We start from the raw sequence: 18,467 nt of genomic DNA, 5'->3' as shown, positions 1-18,467 counted from the left end.
CATTCATCTGGAGTTTGTTTGCAGCAGCAAGAAGCCCTGGTACACCTATACTCTCATCTGTCTTTCTCTGCTTGCAAATAAATATACAGCTTTAAAAAGACGCTATGGCGGGCTGGAGAGATGGCTTAGTGGTTAAGCACTTGCCTGTGAAAGGACCCCAACTCGAGGCTCAGTTCCCCAGGACCCACGTTAGCCAGACGCACAAGGGGGCGCACGCGTCTGGAGTTCGTTTGCAGTGGCTGGAGGCCCTGGTGCACCCATTCCCTCTCTTCTCTCCCTGTCTGCCTCTTTCTCTCTCTGTCACTATCAAATAAGTAAATAAAATAAAAATAAACAAAAAATATTTAAAAAAATAAAAACACACTATAGATGTAAATGGGTTACATGCAAATACTATGTGATTTTACATAAGTTTGTCCATTGTCCAAGTGATTATGGAACATTGTATTGTGCCTGAAACATAGTAGCTGCTCAACTATGCTGAAATTAATAAACATTTGAAATTATCACTGACAGATAAGAACTGACTGATCTTATCCTAACCCTACACACATAACACTGAGGTGTGATAACCAAATGATACATTAACATCACAATGTTTAGGCCTCCGGTGATGTGATATCATGTTTCTAAGAATGAGTCATGGGCTAGAGATGGCTCATAGGTTAAGGTGCTTGCCTGCATAGCCTAATGACCTGGGTTTGATCCCCCAGTACCCATATAAAGCCAGAAGCACAAAGTGGTGTATGCATCTGGAATTCATCTGCAGTGGCTAAAGGCCCTGACACACAACCATTCTCTCTCTTGCAAATACATAAAATTTAACAAAAAAAGAATAAGGTCATTTCTCCAGTGCCTCCACAGTTTTTAAGACATGGAACAGCATTTTAGATTTTAAGGCCAGGTTATCAGGAAACTACTCTATGAATGATTTTATATTTTCTTATGTGAACATAACGTTTTGAACAAACTTCTTCATTTCCTAATACAAAGTGATCTTTCATAAACTTAAACTTGATCAGAGAGCTAAAGGTTTTGCTGATAATCAAGGTTAAAGCATTTCATCGCCTGGGTTAGGTAGTCCTCAGCAGCTGGTATTGAAAATCAAGTCTGTTCTTTCCACTAGATCTTTCACTTCATTTAGATCTGTGGTTAACTTTCTGTGACTGACGCTGCATCTACAATTCACTTTGGGATCAAAGTGGCAGCTTTTAGTCCAAATTATAATAAAAATGAAGACAGGATGGAAGACCAATTAGTCTTTGGTTGTTCAATAGTCAGTACGACTCAACCTGTATTAGCTGAGACCAAACGCCTCCCAAATACATGCAATTATGCAAATCACACGTGAGGTCTGCATTCCAAAGGCTTTCATCTCCGATTAGGACCATTTCCACAGGTCCCAAAACTTGCTCCTGGATGAGATTTTGACCACCTTACGGCAGTTGTTTATCATTAATCACATCATCTAAGAGACTTAAAAAAAAAAATCTTAATTGAGTTAATCACCACTGTGCACCCGGGCGAGGTAGCAAATACTACGCACGGTCGTGAGCGCGCATCTTTCCGTGGGAGAACCTTTCTCCCCTCGGATGACTTCCGGGAGCATCGCTGAGGCGGGCGGCAGGGCTCCTGGAGCTGGGGCATATTACGAAACATTCGTCAGTATGAGTGGATGACTTTCACGTGGGAAACAGAAAGAAACTGGGTCCTCCATCCGTTCACTGCACGCACGGGACGCACTCACTCCAACAGGGAGCAAAGGGCCCGCGCTGTGCCTCCCCCCGCCACGTCCGTCGAGCACCGGGCGTCGGAAGCTTCCAGAAGCGCAGGAAGAGGCCCTGGAGGACCACGACCGCGGCGGGCGGAGACTCGCCTGCGGCGAGCACCCCGGCTTTCTCACCGCGCTCCCCCCCTAAGGCCCCCCAGGCGCGCCCTCACGCTCACTCACCCGCCGACACGCGCCGAGACTCCGCCCAGCGCCGCCCCCTCGCGCCTGCGCACCGGCCGCCGGAAGGGGCGGGCGCAGGGGCCGGAAGGGGCGTGGCGACGCGGCGCGGCCCGAGGTGGGTGAGTGCAGGGGCGCGCTGCGCAGTGCGCGCGGCGGCGTCCGGGCGTCGGGGCCGGCGCGGCGTGCGGCGGGCGGCCCCGGGGTCAGCGCGGAGGTCGGGGGCGCCCCCTGGAGGAGCGCGGGGGCGCCGGAGCGGCAGGATGTGCCTCAGTGTGGCGGAGGGTGGGGACGTGTGTGTGTGTGTGCGCGGGCGCGCTCGCGTGCCGACGTCGGCGGACTCGAAGGGAAACTGGACTGCGTACGCAGCGGGCGGAAGGCGTTGTCGCCGCGGGTTTTAGATGTTCCGTCCACGTGGGCCGGGCTGCGGCACCTTCGCACCCGGGGAAGGTAGTTTGGGGCTAGGCGGATGGATAACCGTACACTGGGCCTGGGAAAAGGGCACAGAGTGAATTACAAGACAATCGAAGGCAAAATGATATTAAAAAAAAAAAAATATATATATATATATATATATATATGCACACTCATGCATATATTTTGTAAAAACACATAGACTAGAAAAACTTTCAAAGCTGATAATTTAAAAAAAAAAAAAGCTCTCCAGAAGTTAAACACTTTGGGATCTGCAAGGCCCGTGTTTTGTGTAGTAAACGCATTCAGGGAAACCCTGTTTTCAGACAAGATTGGTTTGATCCTACTAAGAGATACAAAACAGGCTTGGAAAGGGAGCTACATAACCACAAGGCATTTTTAAAAATAATTTGAAGATGTCTAAACGTAATTGATAGCTGGTGAGATGGCTCAGCAGTTAAGGCGCTTGCTTGCAGATCCCAAAGATCTGGGTTCAATTCCCCAGATGCATCAAGTGGCACGTGCATCTGGAGTTTTTTTGAGGTTGCTAGAGGCCCTGGCATGCCCATTCTCATGTGTTCCCTCCTTCCCTCCCCCCTCCCTCCCCCCTCCCTCCCCCTCCCTCCCTCCCTCCTCCTCTCCTCTCTCTCTCTCTCTCTCTCTCTCTCTCTCTATATATATATATAGTGTATATATATACACACACATATATGTGTGTGTGTGTGTGTGTGTAAAATCTCTGCTTGCAAATAAATAGAATAACAACAACAGAAAATAATGTAATTGAAAAATCTGGTAGGTGCTTGAAACTTGCCACTCAGCCGAGGGTTGTCATGTGTTAATGTCGGTCTCTTACAAAGATCTGCTTTCCTTCTCCATGGGACAAGAGTCTGTATTATGCCGTTTTTTGTCTTGATTGTTAATGTCATTGGCAAGCAACTAAGCTGAAAGACACCCTCTTTGGGCCAGGTACAACTAGTTTGTGATCTGTGCAAAATATCATTTAAATTAGTGTCCAGAAACAATTGGAATCAGAATGGGAAATGTCTTAAACACTTAGACCATCAGGAAAGGACTTAAGAAAACTAAGTTTTCAGTAGAGTAGGGGAAGTATTGAGGAGGAAAGGTACCACAGCGTGTAAAATTTTAGGTGGGGAAAGTAAATGTCAGGTTTGGAGGACAGTGAGGAGACCCCCCTAGAGGTTTTAAGTGGAGGGTGAGAGAGAGCAGTGAGTGCAGTTAGGTAGTGGCAATTGGACTTTTCCCCTAAGGCAGCAGCAGTTGTCAAACTGGAGGGTTTCTGAACACGTGCTGAAGGGTCCTACTTCTACAGTCTTTGATCCAGAAGCCTGAGAACTCCCTTCTCACCTGCCTTCAGGCACTGCTGGTCTGGTTTGGAGAACCAGTGTCCTAGGATGTGTGGACCTAGGGAGGAATTTGAGGAGAGTAAGGAGACCACTCAAGATGAGTCTTGCTGTGAAGTGCAAGAGGAGAACTGGAAAAAGAGGTGGAAAGGGATAGAAATGTTTCTTAATCAACACCTGTTTAGTGGCAGTCGTGTGCCAGGCCTGTGTATCCGCACTCATTCGTACTCTTACCAGCGTATGTAGGTCGGCTTTCATTTTGCACATGAAGAAACTGTGAGAGTGTAAGAGATTGCACAGGTCTCAGCTCTCTGACACTGTAGATTTGAGCTAGCAAAGAGAATGAATTAAAGCATTTAATAGTGGTGGAATTTAGAAAAATAAGAGGTGTCTGCAGCATGTTGACCTAAAAACAGAATTTGGAATGTCTTTTAGGAAATACAACGAAAGGGAAAGTGGCCAGGGAACTTTCCAGAAGCCCTCTGTGAATTCAGTACGTTTACCGTATTGCTTTCATGTAACAGTAACTTAAACCCAGTTGCATAGTTGCTTGCTTAAGAAAGTCATTCTAGTCTATGAAAATATCACATTGCTGCAACGATTTGAAAAGGAGAAAGCAGCACCTCTGTAGGAGAGGCGGCAGATAGTAGACATTAATGGCATCTGACAGCTTAGCTTCGAGTTGAGCAATACAGCCATACGGAACCACACTGCATCACCCAATGCACTGCGCTGGAGCACAGACACTGACCTAATGTATTGATTTTGACAATCCTCTGTGCTTTCTCTGGCCAAGATAGTTATTGAAATTACAATTTCTTTGGATCAGTTCCAAGATAAATATTCCAAGTCACACTGGCTGCTGCTGAGCAGTTTGAGGGAGGAAAAATATCTATATGTTGAAGTCAGACTTCACAGAGAAAACCTTCAGGACAAATATATATTTACTCTAAAATCTAAGAAGGGTGCGCATCTTCTGCATAATGATCAGCCGAGGAGTGGTCATTGTAATAGTGTTGTGGATCCGTGCAGACTTTTAGCATACGGTCTTTTATTCTGTGGGCAGTGGACTATGGAATCAAAGGAAAGTCAGAGTCTATGGGAGACTGCTGTTGTACAGGTGACCTTAGGGCAGTGTGATGAGCACTGTTAGAAGGGAACGTGGTCAGTACATAATATAATGGTAAGAGATGGGAGTGAGCAGGAAAAGGATAGCAGTCCGTGGAAGATTGAGCAACGAGACACTTGAGTCGGGTAGAGGAGGAATTTACGAGGTGATAAGGAAGAGGATACTCCAGTCAGAAAGAACATCTTGAATGACAGCCACGGTGTCTGAAAGTGTGGAGCCTTTTCTGGGACCTGTGTGCGGATCAGAATATGGTAAAAGTTGAGGAGGGGTAACAATGTAAGTTGGAGAGGTGGAAACAAGAACTTACAGAGAGCGTGAGGTACTCATGTGATGGCTGGCTTAGCTGTAAACTTCACAATACCAGGAGCCACGCCAGTGTACCACAGGCCGGTGTACCCCACGTCCTAGCACAGTGCCCAGCGTGTGATAGGTTCTCAGTAAATATTCACTGTACGTGTGAATGTCTCATTCACGGAAAAACTCTTCTTTCCTCTCCCCTCCCCTCCCCTCCCTTCCCTTCCCCTCCTCTCCGCTCTTGTGTTCTCCTTGCTCTTCATTTTTAGCTCTTTTTTTTTTTTTTTTTTTTCCCCAGATAGGGCAAAGAGAACCATTTAGGGATTTTAAGCAGAGGAGTCACATGATCTTGAGGACAGGCGATAGTGTGGAAACTGACTGTGGTCAGAGAGGTATCTACAGTAGATTGGATCTTCCAAACTGAAGAGCATATATATTGCAATCTGCATTAAAGGTAGAAAGGACAGTATTAGAATGTATATCATATATAGGGCTGTAGAGATAGCATAGCAGTTAAGCACTTGCCTGTGAAGCCTAAGGACCCTGGTTTGAGGCTCCATTCCCCAGGACCCACGTTAGCCAGATGCACAAGGGGGTGCAGGCATCTGGAGCTCGCTTGCAGTGGCTGGAGGACCTGGTGTACCCATTCTCTCTCTCTATATATATATATATCTGCCTCTTTCTCTCTCTGACTGTTGTTCTCAAATACATAAATAAAAATAAACAAAACAATAAAAGAATATATCATATATAACAGGGTAAGTGGGGCTGGAGAGATGGCTTAGGGGTTAAACACTTGCCTGTGAAGCCTAAGGACCCCGGTTCAAGGCTTGATTCCCCAGGACCCACGTTAGCCAGATGCACAAGGGGGTGCACACGTCTGGAGTTCGTTTGCAGTGACTGGAAGCCCTGGCGCGCCCATTCTCTCTCTCTTCCTCTCCCTTTCTCTCTCTCTCTCTCTCTCTCTCTCTGTCTATCGCTCTCAAATAAATAAATAAAAATAAACAAAAAAAATTTAAAAAAAAAACAGGGTAAGTGGTGTTTGGTACAATTTAAGTTTCAGTTGTATGCATGTGTCGATGATATAAACATATTCTTTCCCATGGAATGCAGAGCTTGAAATCCACTGTAGTGGACAAATGCGGAGTGTAGGTGGAGAAGAAATGAATATGAATGATGTTTTTGAGAAAAACAAGTGTGAGTCTTAAAATGCGCCTATGCACGTGAACCTTCTTGCAGGAGGTGCGCCATCTTCCCGTTACCGTAACCAGTGCATTAGTTGATAACTTTAAAAACGCAGGCTTATTTTGGCTTCCAGTTTTGGAGATTTCATTCCATGACCAGTTGTCCCAGTGGCTTTGGCCCTGTGGTGGCCCATTGGATTATGATGGGAGCATGTGCCAAAGGAGCCGCTCACCACATGGTGGCCAGGACTGAAAGAAAGGGCCAGAATTTCAACATCCCCTTCTAGAGTATGCCCCAAGTAACTAAACTTCCACTAGTTCCCACTTCCTAAAGGCTGTACCTACCACCTCCCAGTTGCAACATGGGCTGGGAACCCAGCCTTCAATACATGTTCCTTTGGGGACACGTAAGCCCCGAACCATAACAGGAAGCGATGACTTAACCTATTTCAGTGTTTTTGCCTACTTGATATTTTTCATTCTACACTAATAAATTGGCATAGAAGTTTATTAGGCATTGTACTACTTGGAGATAACTTAATGTTGTAAATGCTGCAGAATTTTGTATGTTGGTAGTGCTTAGCCTACAGATCCTAAGATGACAGCATACTGTCAGGAATCATGAAGATTAATTGAAACAGTTTGATATGATTATTGCCTAAGTTCATTAGTTTCTTTCCTTAGGAAAACAAAGAAACATCGTTATATGAGCAGATATGAAGGCCTTCTCTTGACCTAACATGATTTTTGCTACTAGAATGACAATAAAATTACAGCGTAATTTTCTGTTCTGCCAGTGACATGTATATTAAGGTAGAAAGTTGCTCATCAAGCTTTACTTTTAAGAAGTTTATTAGCTCCTTTTAAAATCAGCTCAATTGAACAAAATAATGGAGTTAATGTAAGTTATGAATTTATCAAGTATGAATTTCTTCAAAGTGAAAACATTTTAAAATGTTTGCAGTTTGGTCTGTTCTGACACCTACTACATTATTGGCAATTCATATTGATTAAGTTTATATAGGAAATGTAAACTGCTTTCTAATTTTGAGAAAAGGGAAAAAATTAAAAAGATAAGCAGCTAGTCATAATCATGCCACTTTCAAGCACTATTTTGTATTTTCTGTTAAAGTAGCACCAGACAGGTCTGTGGGTGTGACATCCATCTTGTCTCCCAAGCCTATTCACTAAGTGCAAGGCTTTGGTTAATCCACCTGAGTGTTGCTGAGCCATCTCACCTATCAAATAGGATCTCCTACATTGTGGGATGGTACATGGGTTAGCTAGGAAAATGCATACACAATACTTCATGCATAGCAAACACATGGTAAGACAGCTCTTGGTGTCTACCATTTACATGGTCCAGAGAGGTGGGAGTGCTAAAAAAAAATTAGCCTTCAGGAAGAGTTTTAAAGGTGTGGAAACAGAACTAATATATGTGGATGGCTTTTTTACTTGGTAGGGATGAGGAGAAGTAAAATAGTGTTATTTTTTTCCTTAAAGGCCTTTTAAGATTATGTTGATGTAATGGAATTTCAAAGGGGAAAGTGTGTGGGGGGGATTACCATGGGATTTTTTTTATAATCATGGAAAATGCTAATAAAAATTTTAAAAAAAGATTATGTTGATGTCAAAGGATAGAGACCTTTGTCTAAGTAATAAACCTTAAAGTTTGTCAGATTTTTCTGAGAACAGTTGCAATTAAATTGTAGGCAACCACTATTTTTATTTTAGTTTTATTTATTTATTTAAGAGAGAGAGAGAATGGGCATGCCAAGGCCTCTAGCCACTGCAAACAAACTCCAGAGACTTGTGCCACTTTGTGCCTCTGGCTTATGTGGGTCCTGAGGAATGGAACCTGGGTCCTTTGGCTTTGTAGGCCAGTGCCTTAACCGCTAAGCCATGTCTCCAGCCCGCAACCACTATTTTATGTGTTGGAGAAATGGAACTACTTTTTTTAAAAAAAAATTATTATTTTTATTTATTTGAGAGTGACAAAGAGGCAGGTAGAGAGAGAGAGAGAGAGAGAGAGAGAGAGAGAGAGAGAATGGGCGTGCCAGGGCCTCCAGCCACTGCAGACGAACTCCAGATGCGTGCACCCCCTTATGCATTTGGCTAACGTGGGTCCTGGGGAGCTGAGCCTCGAACCGGGGTCCTTAGGCTTCACAGGCAAGCGCTTAACTGCTAAGCCATCTCTCCAGCCCAGAAATGGAACTGCTTTTATTTGTCTCATGTAGAGAATCAATTTCTTGCTGCCAGGTGTGGATCCTTATCAACTTGACTTTCTGTTTTGGAAGATTGCTTAGCTGTCAAAGATGCCTTGCTTCCAAACAAAGTACTTAGAAGGCAGAGTGTTAAGAAAGTCATGTCACACAGGTTAGTGGTGTTACCCAAACTTCTTACTTTGTATCTGTCAATGCAGAGTAGACAGCCTTTCCATTCATGAACCTGAAAACAGAATTATTGAAAGATTGCCATGTGCTGGGCACTGTTCTAAATTCTAAAGAAATTAAAGATACTGTATTTTTTTTTTTTTGTGGCAAGCCCAACAGACTGCCTTTTTTTTTTTTTTTTGAGAGTGAGAGTGAGAAAGTGAGAGAGAGAATTGGCACGCCAAGGCCTCCAGTCTCTGCAACTAAACTCAGACGCATGTGCCCCTTTGTGCACATGTGCAACCTTGCACACTTGCCTCACTGTGCTTCTGGATTACGTGGGACCTGGAGAGTCAGACATGAGTCCTTAGGGTTCACAGGCAAGCGCCTTAACTACTAAGCCATCTCTCCAGCCCAGATACTGTCTTTATGGAAAGTTCATATGGAAAGCTAACGTGAGTGATGAGAATTGAGGAGGGGCGAATAGACAATGGATGCATTCAGAACAGGATGACAAGTATCATGGGAACAAAAGTGGGGAGCATTGGCTAGAACTTAACTGCCTGGAAAAATTGGAGGAAAATGCATCTCAGAGGGGATGCGTTTGAGTTGAAGAAGTGTTTTTCAGGCCGGAAAAGAAAGCGGCCAGGACTCATTCTAGACTCAATTTTTATGAGAGAATGTATGTAGTTTTTAAAAACTTGCCATGCTCGGAACACATGAGCACCCCGTGGAGAGCACGTTTTCGGAATATTGCTGCACTTCTAGTCCTCACACGATTTTGCTAAAAGTCTCTGTGAAGTAGTGTTGCTAAAACATGATAATCATTTTTATCACCTTGCAGGCAATTCATTTTTCCTGGGATTTTTTAAAACAATGAATCCTAACCTTTAATATTTGTTTATTTATTTGAGAGACAGAGGGGGAGAGAGAGAGAAAGGGTGTGCCAGGGGCTTCAACCACTGCAAACCTACCCCAGATGCATGCATCTGGCTTTTATGGGTCCTGGGGAATTGAACCTGGGTCCTTTGTCTTTGCAGTCAAGAGCCTTAACCACGAAGCTATCTTTCCAGCCCATTTTCCTAGGCTTTTCAGAAGATATGCTAATTGTTTAATTTAGAAACTGACATGTTCATATACTGAATGTGACACTAATGGTTACAATAACCAGTTTCAACTCACCAAGTTGATTCTGTTAGGGAGGAATCTAAATGAAGAATGAAGCAGGTTACAGATTATGGCAAAGATAGTTAAATCATGAGTAGCTATTAGACATTTCTCATTAAAGATTCGGAGTTTTATCTTAAATTTTTTTGGTTGATATAGCAACTGTGTTAGTTTTCTATTACCATAATTGTACCATAAATGTACTACCTGAAAGCAACACTAAATTATTACCTTATGGTTCAGTTGGCACTAAATTCCATCCTAGAGGGTCTGAGAATCCGCCTCACTCTTTGCAGGTTCCACAGGCTGCCTGCATCCCTCGGCTCTCGGCCCCTCTCACTCCATCTTCGACGCAGTGGAGGGTACCATGACACACTTCATTGACACACTTGCCAGTTCCTCACTTGTCTTCCTCTCTCTGTTCTTTTTTAAATTTTTATTTTTATTAGTTATGGATATACTGAGTATAGAAACAACACATTGGTATCATCCTTTCCCTCATCCCTGCCCCTTTTCCAAAGGGGTCCTCCTCACTGGGGGTGCAGGTTATCCCTGTGGGGATTGTGGGTTGTGCATTGTGGGAGCAGCAGTCAGATATTGGGGGGAGGCAATGCCTCTGGGCATGACATCCCAACTTGCAGCTCTAACAATCTTTCCGCCCCCTCTTCTGCAAAATTCCTAGCCACGTGGGGTGTGCTTTAAGTCTACTTCAGTGATGGTCTCTTAGGAGCCCCTGGGTCTCTGGCTTGGCAGGAGTTGAGTGCCTCAGGGTCCGTCTCCTTCACCCTTGTGTTGATGCCAGGATCCCCGAGAAAGCAGCGCTCATGCCCATCTCCCCACTTCCTCTGTGGCTTTGGCGGGGCTGGGCTGAAGTGCGAGGGGTCATTTATCTCCTCAGGTCTGAGAAAAGAAGCCAATTTTCCAATGGAGAGTGAGGTCAGTGCCTGTTAAGTGAGATAAGTGTTTTTAATCTCCTCTCTCTGTTCTTAGTCCTCATCCCCCATTCCCTCCTTTGGAATTCTGCATAAAGTGCCAGAGGTCCTTTAAAAGTATGTCAGAAAAGCTTCTCTTCTGTCCCATGGCTTTCAGTCTCAAAGTCCTTCCAGTTAGTCATTAGAAGGGCCCTGTATTGGATCCATCTTTCCCAAATTTTCCCTGTGGCATTTCACATCCAGCCACACTACCCTCAAAACAGATAGACAGTTAGTAGCTTGGTTTTCTTTTCATAGAAGTCAAGTTCATGATGACAACAATCTGTTTGTTTGTTTGTGTTTGGTTTATCGAGGTAGGGTCTCACTGTAGCCGAGGCTGACCTGGAATTCATTATGCAGTCTCAGGGTGGCCTCGAACTCACGGTGATCTTGCTACCTCTGCCTCCCGAGTGCTGAGATTAAAGGCGTGTGTCGCCACACCCAGAGTCTTTTTGTATTGTAATCCCAGTGCTCCACTTGTGCGTTGCACACAGTAAAATGCACAACTATTTCTTGGGTGAATACTTTGTCATCTATTTGACTTGGAATCTGTAGTGGTTTGAAATTAAGTGTCCCCTATACCCTCAAGGAATTGCCATCCTGTCTCTTACTTGGTCCCCACTGGCAGAGCATTTGGGAGGTGCAGCCCTGTGGCCGGAGGAGGTGGGTGGCTGGGGGTGAACCTTGAGGCTTACTAGTCCAGTCCACTGGGTGTTCAGCTGTGCTGCCGGGACAGGAAGTGATGCCCACCTGCCTGTTCTGCTGCTCTGTTCTTGCTGCGTGGCAGCCGTAAGCCAAAACAAACCCTTTCTCCCAGCCAGCTGCTTCTGGATGGTCGTTTTGTCCAGCAACACGAAGGTAAATGCTCCAGGGTCCTCTCCTCTCTCTCACCGTAGTACTTTTGTTTGTTGTTAACTACAGGTTGTCATGGTAAGATTCGTTAATAATGAAAAATGATCTGTGTTAAGTAGTTTGAATTTGCTATTAGATAACATATGGAGCATCTCACAGGGTGAGAGGATGAGCTTTGTAATAGGATGTTCTGTACCCTCATAGCATTTCCTTCTCTGGTTTTTTGGGGCCCTTTTAATACTGTTATCATTACTGTGACTAAAAATGCTTTTCTTTACTCTGGCTTCATTTTCCATTTCTCAATGTCCCTGTCAAGGCTACACCCCTGGCTAGCAGCATTTACCACAGTCTGGTCACTTTGACTTCTCACCACCAGTCCCAGACACATCTCACCAGGCAACAAAGCTGATTGCATCAGCCCACAAAGGTCTCAGTCCCTGCCGCTGCCAGTAGACAAAAGCTAGTTCCTTGGTCTGCATTTATATCCAGGCCCATCCCCATCCCCACCCCTACTTCTGTATGCCAAGCCTCTTCCTGACCTTCCCAGTCTGCTCTGATATGACAGAAGAGACCAAGTCCCTGCCCCTTCTACATTCAGGCCTCAGCTAGAAAACCTGCCTCACCCTTCCTCAGCTTCCTCCCCCTTGCAGATGCAGCCCTGCATTGACTCTGGGTAACCTGACCTCCCCAGGGAGAGGAGGTTCCTATAATCCCCATCTATTCCACCACACTTTGTTCTGTTTGTTGTTAATTTTGTTTTTATTGGACATGGTGCATTTTATTCTGTGAGCTCTTGAAGTACTGAGATTATGTCATTTAAGACAATGAAGTGCCCTACCTAAAGGTGTAAGGGGCAACCTAATCCTTGGAGCCTATATAAAAAATCCTTTTTGATTAGTATTAGTTTTGTACTCAGTGAATACAGTCAAGTTGGTACCATTGTTAGCCTCTTCCCTGTCCTCCCCCCTCCACAGGGATCCTCCTTGTTGGGGAATGTGGGTCATGCATTGTGGAGTTAGCCCTCAGTTATGAGTAGGAGGCAATGTCTCTGTGTATCATGACCCAACGTGTGGCTCTGACATTCTTTCTGCCCCCTCTTCTGCAAATTTCCCTGAGCCATGTTGGATTCATTTTAGGTCTGCTTCAGTGTTGAGGTCTTGGGAGCCTCTGTGTCTGTGGATATCTGGTTTGATAGGAGTTGAGTGTTCTCTGTGTCTATCTCCTTCACTGTTGTGCTGGTACCAGGTTCACCAAGAAAGCCGCACTCTTGCTCATTTCCCCAATTATTCTTAGTTTCAGGTGGGTCCCTTTTGAGATATGATGGGGTGGTTCTGTCCTTAGGATCTGCGTCTTATCTGACCAAGAGAAGCAAATTCTCCAACGGAGAGTAAAGTTAGCACCAGATAAATGGGATAACCTTTGTTTGTTTGTTTTAGAGAGAATATAAAATGTACAGGCCTTCTTACAGCCCATGATTGGTGGGAGCTTGGGGGAAAAAAGTAGCCAGGCATAGTGGTGTATACCTTTAATCCTGCACTCTAGAGGCCAAGGCAGGAGGATCACTATGAGCTCAAGGCCAGCCTGAGACTACACAGTGAATTCCAGATCTGCCTAGAGTGAAACCCTGCCTAAAAAGAGAGAGAGAGAGAGAGATTTTTTTTTGGTAGAATTAGGTGGCAAAGTCCCTCGTGGTAATTTGGGACAACAGCTCCTTGAGCATTAACAAAGAAAGTCATGGCATGATGGCTGTGTATCAGGTGCTTTTTTCATCATTGTGCAGTTTCCAGGAGAAAAGCTGTATTCTGGCTAGCAGCTTCAGAGGATCTCCGTCCCTCACGGTGAGGAAGGCATGGCGGCAGGACACATAGCTGACTCCTCACATCTCTGTAGCCGACAGGACACTCTCGAACCTGAGCAGACAGAACCTGCAGAGGCCGTAGGGACACACTTCCACCAACCAGGCCTCTCCTCTACAGGTTCCATAAGTGTCTCGGAACAGCACTACCAGCTGGTGACTGTGTGATTAAACACATGAGCCTGTGGGTATGTTCCAGATTGAAGCTGGAACCTGAGACACCTGTGTTATCAATGCCCCACTACCGTTTTCACCATGTCACGTGGCCTGGAAAGGAGTATGTGATCAGGAAATAGCGGTTGAATAAAAATACAGTTCTTGCCCATGAACTTTCATTCTAGTGCTATCTGCAGTGATGAGAATTGTTTGTGAGTAGCATCGAGAGAGGTCTTTATCTTCCAAAACAAGTTGTTTCATTGTCTTTCTGTGCATTTGTATGAAGGGTACTGGTGGATGTTTTAAAATTTTTATTTATTCTTTTTTTTTTTATTAGAGGCAGGGTCTCACTCTAGCCCAGGATGAACTGGAATTCACTATGTAGTTAGTCCCAGGCTGGTTTTGAACACACAGTGATCCTCCTACCTCTACCTCCTGAGTGCTGGCCTTGAAGGTGTGTGTCAACACATCTGCAAAATTTTATTTATTTATTTGAGAGATAGAGAGGTAGAAAGAGAGAATGGGCATGCTAGGGTCTATAGCCACTGCAAATGAACTCCAGACACATGTGCCTCCTTGTGTATCTGGCTTATGTGCATATTGGAGAAGTGAACTCAGGTCCTTAGGTTTTACAGGCAAGCACCTTAACTGCTGAGCCATCTCTCTAGCCCTGTTTTAAAATTTTTACAACTTTAAAAAAATTGTCCTTCTAGAATAAGACTAATTTTGTATAACCAGAAGTTAAAAATGTCTTCCTCAAAATTGTTGTCATTGAAAAAAATCGATGATTAACAACTGTTAATCTATTTCTTCTTTATCTCTAGTAGAAATATTTCCTAGCTAAAATTAATTTCATATTTGCTGGCCTTGAGGTACCATTTAGAGAAGTACCTTGAAGCAATAAATTGACATTTCATTGTAGCACAAGGTACTGGGCAGGTTATGTAGGCCTGTCTATAAATCTTGTTTTCCACGGAAGTTAGGGCTGTGCCCTTACATTACTAATGTTTTATAAATTGGTGTAATAACAGCACAAGCTAATGTTGACTGAGCTTTTACTCTGTGCTCCAGGCTTTTTACAGCTAAGTTATTAAGTCGGTTTGTTCTCACAACTAGCTCTTGGACTTACTCTTTCTTCCAGAGGAAGTTGAGGCACAGAGTAGTTAAGTAACCTGCCCAAGGTCATGGCAGCCTAAGCAGCAGAGTGAGTGGCTGTGGCTCCTGACCTCTGGCCGTGCCGACTCAGCATCTGCGTTCGCTCTCTGCTGCAACTGGGAGCTGTGTTGCGAGCATCAGTGCATGTGAGGGAAGGGGCCGCATCTAGTTCCGGGGTGGCTCACAGACACTGACAAAGGGGCTGGGCACGGAAGAGGCGCTCTGAAAAGCACCGGGTGCTTCTGACCAGCCTTTCAGATGCTCCGGTCTGGTTATTTACCACGCGGCCCACGCAGTTCACTTCACATTAAGGCTTATTGTCGTGGACTGGAGGCTCCAGCCAGGTTCTTCTGGGTGAGCCTTGAGTACATACACACATCTAACTTGTGCCTAGAGTGCTGACTACTAATCACACATCCTTTGTAGAGAAATGAATAAGAGGCTCGCATCAGTGAGACCTGAAGAGGTTTTTCACTTCAGAATCGGGTATGTTGACCTGAAGAAATCATTAAGATGAATGGAAGAAAACAGCATGGCAGAAAATATCTAATCTGGTGAGGTTTTATGTATTAGTGTTTGTTTGTAGGCAATCTTCCTGTAGGCAAAATTCCACTTCACAGGCTGGAGAGATGGCTTAGCAGTTAAACACTTGCCTGTGAAGCCTAAGGACCCCAGTTAGAGGCTCGATTCTCCAGGACCCACGTTAGCCAGATGCACAAGGCTGCGCATGCGTCTGGAGTTCATCTGCAGTGGCTGGAGGCCCTATTGTGCCCATTCTCTCTCTCTCTCTATCTGCCTCTTTCTCTCTCTGTCGCTCTCAAATAAATAAAAATGAACAAAAAAATTCTACTTCACTACCGAGTAATAGTTTTCTGATCTGATTTACTCTGGATACTCAGTGCTGCCTAGGAGAGAATCTTCTCTCCTAAGTCTGCCATGGGAGCTCTCCCACTTCCTCTGCTACGATCCTCATTGCCTCATGCATCAGAAGGTGGGACAAGCAATATGCTTTTCATTTGGCCACTTCAGCACCTTAGCTTCTGTTGAACTCAGCTATATGTTTTTCTTCTAGGGAGGATAGCTCACGGCGCATCGCACAACATGAACATCCGCACGCTGCTGCGCTGTCCGAGGCAGCATCTCCTGCCAGGCCTTTTAAGCACACCTTTCCATCGCTGCCTTTTCGTCACTCACTCCAGCACCCATCTCGGAGCCGGAATCCTGTGTGCGCAGCCAGTAACTTCTCTTGGACTCCACTGTACAAGGAGGACCCCATTGTCAGATGGTTTAAGGAGAAAATTATGTGTGCGAGCAACCTTGATGGACCAAACAGAAGGGATTTCTGACAAAGAACAGAGATTTGTGGATAAACTTTATACTGGTTTAATCCAAGGGCAAAGGGCTAGCTTAGCAGAAGCCATAACTCTCATAGAGTCAACTCATAGCAGGAAGAGGTACTTAGCCCAAGTGCTACTTCAGAAAGTCCTGATCTATCACCAAGAACAAGAGCGGGACAGAGGGAAGCCCCTGGCGTTTCGAGTGGGTCAGTTCTCTTTGTTTGTTGTGTGGTAATTATTTCCTAAATTCTTTCTTTTTTTTATGAGAGAGAAAGAGGGAGGGGGGAGGGGGGGGAGGGAGAGAGAATTGGTGCATCAGGGCCTCCAGCTACTTCAGTGAAACTCCAGGTGCCTGCACTGCGTTTTGCATATGCATAACCATGTGCATGCGTCACTTTGTGCCTCTGGCTTACATGAGATCATGGGAGTCAAACATGAGTCCTTAGGCTTCACAGGCAATTGCCTTAACCACTAAGCCATCTCTCTAGCCCTACATTCTGTCTTTTTAAGAGACATGTATATTTTTACTTCTGAGAGACAGAAAAATAGAGAAAGCATGGCTACATCAGGGCCTCTTGCAGCTGCAGCTGAGGTTCAGATGCATGCACCAGTTTGTGCATCTGGCTTTATGTGGGCCCTGGAGAATTTAAACCAGGCCAGCAGGCTTTGCAAACGAGTGCCTTTAACCACTGCACCATCTCCCCAGCCCAAATTCTGTCTTCTTTCAAAGTAAGTGTGGTGGCATGGTGGTGCACACTTTTAATCCCAGCAGTCAGGAGGCAGAGGTAGGAGGATCACTGTGAGTTCAAGGCCAGCCTCAGACTGCATAATGAATTCCAGGTCAGCCTGGGCTAGAGCAAGACTCTTTTTCCAAAAAGCAAAAATCAGTATAAATAGTTTGAAATCAAATGAAATTTGCTTTGTCTTGAATATCTGATTGAATTTTTTAAAAAAGTATTTATTTAGCCGGGCACGGTGGCACACACCTTTAATCCCAGCATTCAGGAGGCAGAGGTTGGAGGAGCTCTATGAGTTCAAGGTCACTCTGAGGCTACAGAGTGAGTTCAAGGTCAGCCTGGGCTAGAGTGAGACCCTATCTCAAAAAACCAAAAAAAAATAATAATTTGCAAACATCGAGGAAGAGAGGGAGAAAGACACAGAGAGAATGTGTACCCCAGGCTCTCTAGCCACTGCAAATGACCTCCAGATGTATGTGTCACCTGGTCATCTGGCATTATGTAGGTACTGGAGAATCGAACCTAGGCCATCAGGTATTTCAAAGAAGTGCCTCTAATCACTGAGCCAGCTCTTTAGCCTCTCTGGATGATTTTTAAATGTCCTTTTTAGCAGATAATAATCTTCGTGTATTAGAAAAGTTGCTATGACCATTTGAACCAAGGGCTTGTATTTTAAGAGAATAAGAATCTTCCTGTGGTAAAAATCCTGCTGTTGCTTACAGAATGGGAACGCGCCCAGGACCCGCCGCGAGCCTCCGAGCAGTAGTGCTGCCGGGCCTTTCCCGTGTCGTGGTGCGTGACCGATGAGCCTTGTCACGTTTCAGATTTCTGCTTCTCTCGTATTTCATCAGTGTGACTTTCTTTTGTTTCTCTTTTGAAACAGACTTTCACTTATAACTCAGGCTGGCCTCTAACTCTCCATTCTCCTGCCTCCGTTTCCTGAGGGTAGGGTTTCCAAGCATGCCTGCCCATAAGTTCTTTCAAATATATGTTTTCTTAATGTTAGTTTTATTTTTATTTGAAAGCAGAGAGAGGTAAAGATAGAAGAGAGACAGAGAGAGAATGGGAACACCAGGGCTTCTAGCCATTGTAAACAAACTCCAGATGCATGTGCCCCCTTGTGCATCTGGCTTACGTGGGCCCTGGGGAATTGAACCTGGGTCCTTTGGCTTTGCAGGCAAATGCCTTAACCCCTAAGCCATTTCTTCAGCCCTCAAATATTTTTTTAATCCATTTTTAGGAGGGACTGGCAAGCCAGCCCTCTCAGTACTACGGTGGATCTTGAAGGAGAGATCGTAGTCATTTGACTGGCTACAGTTAAATGTTCATTTGATTTGGGCAGCAGGAATTAAGCAAGGCAGTTGAAGTGAAATGAACACATTTCATTGTAGTGAGCCAGAATATGTGAACCAAAGTCTTCTGCAAAAACAACTTGACCTGGGGGGTTGAAGTGCAGAGCTTTGCAGGTAATGAGTAAATACATGGAAATACTGACATATAATAGACTTTAAAAAATATTTATTTATTTATTT

General features: G+C 44.7%; 1 protein-coding gene across 5 annotated transcripts in view; it reads left to right on the top strand.

The window, feature by feature from the left end:
* Positions 1-2,040: 2,040 nt before the first annotated feature.
* Positions 2,041-18,467, top strand: part of Mmaa (metabolism of cobalamin associated A) — a 29,959-nt gene continuing 13,532 nt past the window's right edge. Inside the window, exons 1-2 of one of the 5 annotated variants that reach the window (XM_045131249.1) lie at positions 2,041-2,066; positions 15,934-16,404. In XM_045131249.1, coding sequence (XP_044987184.1) covers positions 15,963-16,404 — 442 coding nt within the window. In that variant the 5' untranslated portion in view covers positions 2,041-2,066; positions 15,934-15,962. Of the gene's footprint in view, positions 2,067-2,264; positions 2,399-15,336; positions 15,416-15,725; positions 15,853-15,933; positions 16,405-18,467 lie in introns of those variants that run through there. The other 4 variants (XM_045131248.1, XM_045131250.1, XM_045131247.1 and 1 more) reach the window with 4 other exon arrangements.

This window comes from Jaculus jaculus, chromosome 12 (genome assembly GCF_020740685.1).
Source record: "Jaculus jaculus isolate mJacJac1 chromosome 12, mJacJac1.mat.Y.cur, whole genome shotgun sequence".
Lineage (NCBI taxonomy): Eukaryota > Metazoa > Chordata > Mammalia > Rodentia > Dipodidae > Jaculus > Jaculus jaculus.
This window is presented reverse-complemented; position numbering and strand designations above follow the sequence as displayed.